Source organism: Alosa sapidissima, chromosome 5 (genome assembly GCF_018492685.1).
Source record: "Alosa sapidissima isolate fAloSap1 chromosome 5, fAloSap1.pri, whole genome shotgun sequence".
NCBI lineage: Eukaryota > Metazoa > Chordata > Actinopteri > Clupeiformes > Clupeidae > Alosa > Alosa sapidissima.
Genome location: NC_055961.1, coordinates 21,154,040 through 21,161,080, shown reverse-complemented (window position 1 = coordinate 21,161,080; position 7,041 = coordinate 21,154,040). Strand labels below are relative to the sequence as shown.

Here is a 7,041-nt window from a genome sequence, read left to right as displayed (position 1 = left end):
GTCAATGACTGGCTTGAGGGAGAGAAAAAACCTATTTGTACCTAGCTGACAACTAGTTTTGTAAATGTGTCTTAAAATTAAACCAGAATTCAGTATAAAACTGTAGCAAATTGTGAGACTTATTAAAGTTGCTCTAAGCGATGTTACGCAGTCTATAAGCTAAAACATTTTTTGTCACATACAGCAAACATCACCTCACCATCCACTAGCTGCCTGTGTACTGGATACACTAAAAAACGTGGTCTCTGGACAGACGAGGCTCCAAAAGCGGCAACAAAAACAACCTGGACCAGCCTAGACCATAAATGTATAACAAACTGTTCCAGCCAATCACTGACAAGATGCATGTTTAGGAGAGTTTCCATTGCACGGGAGGGAGGGAGGGGAAGGGAGTAACGAGCTAGCTCTCTGTTTTGCTTGAACATCATCAGAAGTGATGTTACCCAACATTGCTTAGAGAACTTTTAACTCTTGTAAGGTGTTTGGGTCTGTGGGACCCATTTTCAATGTTTGCTAGAAAATTATGCCATTTATTATTTCTTCAAACTCAGATTCATTAGCCTTGGCTCATTTTCTGTGAATAACAAAAAATGACTTATTTTCAATGACCGCATACGGCACCCCTGCACATAGGCCTAACATGGTGTTCGGGTCTACTAGACCCAAGTGTAATAACTGTGTTTGTGTGCGTGTCTGAGTGTGGAAATGTTGTCTTTCTGCACCTGCTACTCCCACACAAACTTACAAAATTGTTACATTTCAAGCACTTGCACCTACTCTGATTAAGAAATAAGCTGTTGTTTCTCTTTTTTTTCCCTTGTTTATAATTGAATAGCCTCATTTTCTCACAAAAAAACGAAAATCATTCATATGAATAAATGTAATTTCACAGGGGTAAATGGCAAATATGAACCATAAATTATAATTGAGCTAAAGTAGCCTACACATCTGATAATTATTTTTTTTATATTTTACATGTTTACAGAGAACTTGAATTTCCACTTGGGGATCAATAGTATGTATCAAAAGTATATCAAAAGTATCTAAAATAAAAAAAGAAAATTAAATTAAAAAGTATTAATGTGGCGGGTCCACCAGATCCGGGAACATTGGCAACAAAAGTAAAAAGAGTAACAAAAATATGAACACCTTAAAAGGGTTGAGCAAATAGATAGATGTCAAATTTCCAAGCCAGGCTCTATCAGGTGGGGTTTATATATCGTTGTCCTGACCACCACGCTAAACATTATTTTATGACGTATTATTTTGTCTGAGGAAAAATACGCCACCCAGATTAATTCCATTTATCCATTTATCCGTCCATTAATGATTATTATTATTATTAACAGTAGTAGGAGAATTTCACTTTCTGAACAAGAGGGGTGGGGGATATTTTCATGAGGTCATCAGCACGCGCCCATTTCATACAGCGATCTAGGATTTTACTGTGAATGTGCACAATACTGCTCGATCATAGCTAGGCTGAAAAATAGACTTTATCTTCTCTAAACAAAGCAACGTTAAAGTAATATTAAAAACGCTGAGTAGGAATGGACTCTACTGAGGAAAACAGTGCTTCCAATTCAGAGGAAAAAAGTAACGTGAGTATGTCTGCTGCACAAAGGAGAGCTGAAATTCGCAGACGAAAACTGCTAAAGAATCCCGAAGAGAGGCTAAATAGGATAGTGGGATATACTAACAAAGACGGAGAAACCAGTCGTAAGTTGAAGCCCTTCTGAATTTACGCTTTGTGTGTGATTATAGAGACAGTTGTGCATCGAGCGGCCCAACCTTTTTGTGGTTGCTAGCTGTGCATGCTATTCCTTGTCATAAGCATTAGCCAACATTAGCTCATAGCTTTGGGCATTTCGAGGATTTTAGATCGAGTCAACTATGTAACTAACGTAGAGCCCTTCCCACGTTTACAAGCATCTACTCAATATTTATTCAGACAAAAATAATAGTCATTTCCCAATATATGAGGCGACCCAACTGTAAATGAAGGTATGACGATGTGTCATAGGCTGGCTAAAACTGACATAACTGGCATTCTCTATAATCCCTTTTTATCAGGCAATTATTTAAACAAAAATCAGACAATGACGTATCATTAGTATGTACCAATCTCTGTGGTCATCAATAAAGCTGCTTAATTCGTAAGGAATGTGATACATTTATTTATATATTTATATAGGGAAAAATACGTGTAAACAAGTACGATTTGGGAGTCTGTTATCTAGGAACTGGTCGACTCGGTTGACTCTCTGGAAGTGTTCAGCTCCTCCTTTTTCCGTTTTAGAATCACCCAAGCGTGTGGTAGAGCCACGGTTCCACCTGGACCTGGACGGAAGCCAGTCCTCCTGGACCTCCCCTCTTGTCACCACTAAAAGACTCTCCCCGTTTGTGTCTGACCCCAACGACACCCCGGAGCGAAGAGGCTCTCCCCTTCCCGATACGAGCGATGATCTGAGCAGCGGCGCACTACTGGACGACGACCTGGTCGGAGTCGTCAGACAGCGGCCGCGGGGAGAGCTGGCTGCGGACGACCATCCCCGTGGATCCCCTCACAAGGGTTTTCAGAAGTATCTGTCTCGCTTTGACGATGCCATGAAGCTCAAGGGTCAACTGGCTAGTGAGAAAGCTGCCCAGGAGAGCAGCTCAGACACAGAGGAGCTGGACTCCTTCAGGCTCTTTCGTCTTGTTGGGAGTGTTCTCCTGGCAGTGTTTGTCAGAGTCTTTGCATGCAAATACTTGGTGAGTGTTACTGTGCATGTTTGTTTACTGTGAGTGTTATTGTCATTGAACAATTTACCTTTGAGCTTAATGCACACAAATATAATCTGGTTCATCAGCAATGTGCCAGATTGCAAGTAAATGCAGGTCAGACAACACAGAAGTACTTTAGAGTGATAATTTAACACCTTTGACTAGAGGTATTTGGAGTAGGTGGCACCAGCCGGTGGAGTCATAAATGAAACTGCACTGACCCCTGTGTCTGAACTGTTGCAACCCTGCTGTAGTCCAGACATTTTGCCTACCGTATCTACAAAATCTTTTCTGCCTAGGACCACTGTGATCCAGTAACTGTTTTGGTTTAAAGGGTTCAGATAAGAAATTGCAAACAACTTAATGAAGGATGATGATTCGATTGTTCTGAAGCCGTTGTTGCAATCCACTAGAAATTCAGTGGATTTACTAGAAGTATGAGATAATGGAAATGATATGTTTCTCCATGTTAGGCCCACTTGAGGAAACTTATCTCCATACAAGTTTATATGTGAGGTCAATAGCATGCTCAATCCTCAGACTAGTTTTTCTATTATTTTGTTCTGGGTGAAACGGCAACAAAACGGCAACAAAAACAACCTGGGCAAACCTAGCCAATAAAAACATAACAAACTGTTCCTGCAAATCACAGACAAGATGCGTGTTTAGGAGAGTTTCAAAATGCTATTCAGAATAACTCCCCACTCCCTAGTAGTCTGCAGGCACAGTGCTTTATGCACTTGTGGCAGCATGCAATTTCAAACCCTTGTACCTCAAACCTGCAGGTAGGTTCCATGTTTCTGTTGATATTGTGTCATGGAGCAAATCAGTGTTCTACACCTTGGACCAATTATTTTTGTGGAACCTTGATGTTGAAATGCATGCTTTGCATGTTGAGCATGTTTGTTCCTATTTCAATGGTATCTTATCGGATTTGCCGAAAATAGAATTTGCCACTGTTTGTATAATATCGGATTTGTTCTGACAAACAAATTAGTGCTACACTCTGGAGGCATGAACATGGCAGCTCTAGCTGTTGGCGGCAGCAACTCGAGCTAGGTAGAACCAATCAGAATTCTCCTATAAGCTGGGCTGGTTTTTATACTGTGATGGTAATTGTGTTGTGTCTCATGACCTCTTTGAACTCTCATTTTCAGTCCATATTTGCACCATTCCTCACTCTGGAGCTGGCATACATGGGGTTGCACAAATATTTTCCAAAGGTGAGAACATTCAGTAATTAGTTAGAAGTTTTAAACACTCAAACAAAGCATGGAATGTTGAAGAAATTAGAATACTCCAACAAAAGCTTAATGATTCATTGATGTAACGTAGCCATTAATGGTCAAACGTTTCTTTTGAAGTGTTTGATGTGGATTAACTGTTTGCCGCCACAACTCCTGCAGGTGGAGAAGAAGGCCAAGACCACCGTGCTGACGGCTGCTCTCCTGCTGTCCGGTATCCCGGCTGAGGTCATCAATCGCTCCATGGACACGTACAGGAAGATGGGAGACGTGTTCGCTGACCTCTGCGTCTACTTCTTCACCTTCATCCTCAGTCATGAGCTCCTGCTCCTGTTTGGTTCAGAGATGCCTGTGGAATCTTAGGCCTGTGTGTGTGTCTGTCTATCTGTGTGTGTGACTGTCTACCTGTGTGTGGGTGGGTGGTCAGTAATGCCTGTAATGCCTGAGGGATCTTGGGCGTGTGTGTGTGTGTGTGGTGTGTGTGTGTGGGGCCAGTGCTATTGGTTGAGGCCAGCCCTGGGTGTCCCCTACCCTGCTCTGCCCTGCCCCTTCTTTCCAATGTTACCTGTCTTTTCAGTGGACTGCTGTTACTGGAGATGGGACCACGACCACAAAATATCACTGTCCCGACTGATGCTAAACTCTTAGAATTTTCTGTTAAGGAGAATTACACATTAACACATAGCCCAAAGTTGTGCACTACACCTCAACCATATTATTTTCAGGTTATTTGATGTGTTTCAATGTGATCAATGCTTTGTCCCCTGCCCCCCCTCATGTCCTCTGCCCATATATCAAGTTCTTGTTGGATGTGGCTTACGTTATATTTTCCTATGACATTGTCTGGTACTTGAGTGCCTACTGAATGTGCAACGACCATCTCAAGTATTCAGTCGAATACATTGGATCCTTTCACTTCAGGGCGGCGTGACCTTTCTCTAACAGAACTCTCGTGTCGATGGATTGCTAATGTATTTGTGCTGAGCAGGCCATGGGGATTTGGACTGTCCCTGATTGTACTGTATGACTGTCTATCTAATCCCTCCTCAGGCATACTCAACCAATCGCATGCTCTGTCAGTGTCTAATTCAGTCATGACCTAAATTAAATTATTTAATTTCGCGTCTGCGAGTACAGCATACTTGTGTTTTTTTCTTGATTGTTTTGATAAGGTGTATGTATGCCATAACTTATGTATTGTATTTAACATCAATATGGAATTAGTGCAAAATGATTAATATTGCTACTGGTATGTTCTGCAAATAAATCCCAAAATTACAAAATTACTTCTGTCATGGCATCAATATGCTTAAAAGCAATTGTCACTGAAAGTTGTTTTTAAACTTGCTATTATCTTTGATAGTTTATTCTTATGATAAAACATTGCCCGCACAACATAGACTGAGGTTACAGTTTTTTGTACAGAACCCAGTGTTTCCAGTGCCTCTATATGTGGTGGCAGCAATGTGCCATGTAGATCTACTGTTTTAAAGTCTGTAGAGTGCAGTATAGGTTTAAGGGAGAGAGGCAGAGACTGCATGCAGGGCCCTTGTTGCTCATTAGCTACCTCTGTAATGTAGAAAGAACTAAGACAATTGAGGTGTCTACTTTACAACTGGTTCCATAAAATCTCTGCTTGTGACAGGGAGTAAATGTATTTATTAAACTTGTAACAACAAAGAGAAAGGCAACATAAATATGGAGGAAATAGGAGTTTCTGTGAAGAAAACATAACTGAATGCAAAGGAGTTGTCTGAAAATGCTTATGTTCATAATCATTGCTGATTATTATTTAGGGTGAAATGTATGACATTTGTGAGCATTTTCCAGAAGGATAAGTTAGATGAGGCAAGTTTATGAATGGCTTGTAATGAAAAGCATATGCACTACAACCTCTGGGGAGCAGTAGATCATACATGGCAATAATGAACAAAACAAGAAATGTAATACATGTAAGCAAAGCTGGATTGTGATGGCTCAGTATGCGGACTTCACAGAGGGGAATAGACCTCTGACGTTCGCCTACAAAAAGGAACCAAAGCTGCCATCTTTGCCCACATAAGGAGATTCGGGGGTTAATTAAAGCTAACTACCTATGGCGAGTTGCATTGCAAGTTAGCTCTGGGGTAGCAAAAATCAAAGTGTGCCATCTTAACATACTGAAGATCACAGTATCCACTAGAAGGACAAAAGTGTAGAGCAAAACAGCTGCATTTCAAAATCCCCAGGTTATTTTCCCATAGGAAAAATCTCAAGATACCAAATGTCCTTATATGGGCAAAGTTGGTAGGTTTTTGGTTACACTTTACTTGACAGTTTCGATATAAGAGTGGCAGGACATACAAACATACTGTTTTTTTTGTAGGTGAACTTCAGAGGTAGATATACCTGCGGCTTTGAGATCCCAGATGTAAAACCTTGAGCTGCGGCTCACTGGTGACAAGTTCTTCTGACATTCACTTTGGGCTCTCCTTGAGCATCATTGTTTAATATCTCTCCATAAAGATCTCATAATTGCAGAATATGCTAGATAAGAGATGTAATTCTCTGTTACTGATAAAACAGAAAAGGTAAATTGGTCTAAATGTGTAAACAATATGGTGGGGAAGTGGAGAATACACAAAGTTTATAATCTGCCATGCATGTTGTTTCCTTCAAGTGAAAAACAGATATGCAAAACAGAAAACATCTCAACAGAAAATGTTGCTGACTTACATGTAGCAGCCCAGTGATTACTGATACCTTCTGAGTTGGTATCCTCTGTAGACCATGGAGGTATTGTAAAATAATGTACAAGCGCATACAATACAGAATGTGTAATGTGAAAATGTTCCCCGTCTACTTCAATAAACATTACTACTTAAACAAGGTGTGAGAGCAGAACCTGAAACAGTGGGCTTGTGAAAGGATCAAGACTGCTTTAGTTTCAGGTTTGTTCAGTTCAGCAGCACTGGCATTAACAAACCACAGGCTCTTCCCAGTTACAGAACAGGTGCAATCCTTTTTTTAGTTTATGTGTGATATATGAAAC

At 40.7% G+C, this 7,041-nt stretch overlaps 1 protein-coding gene across 1 annotated transcript; it reads left to right on the top strand.

Annotated features, from left to right (window-relative positions):
- Positions 1–1,326: 1,326 nt before the first annotated feature.
- On the top strand, positions 1,327–5,296 carry camlg (calcium modulating ligand). The gene is made up of 4 exons (XM_042093720.1): positions 1,327–1,719; positions 2,300–2,754; positions 3,924–3,989; positions 4,173–5,296. The coding sequence occupies exons 1-4, from the start codon at positions 1,551–1,553 to the stop codon at positions 4,371–4,373; spliced, it is 891 nt and encodes a 296-aa protein (XP_041949654.1). The 5' UTR covers positions 1,327–1,550; the 3' UTR covers positions 4,374–5,296.
- The last annotated feature ends 1,745 nt before the right edge of the window (positions 5,297–7,041 follow it).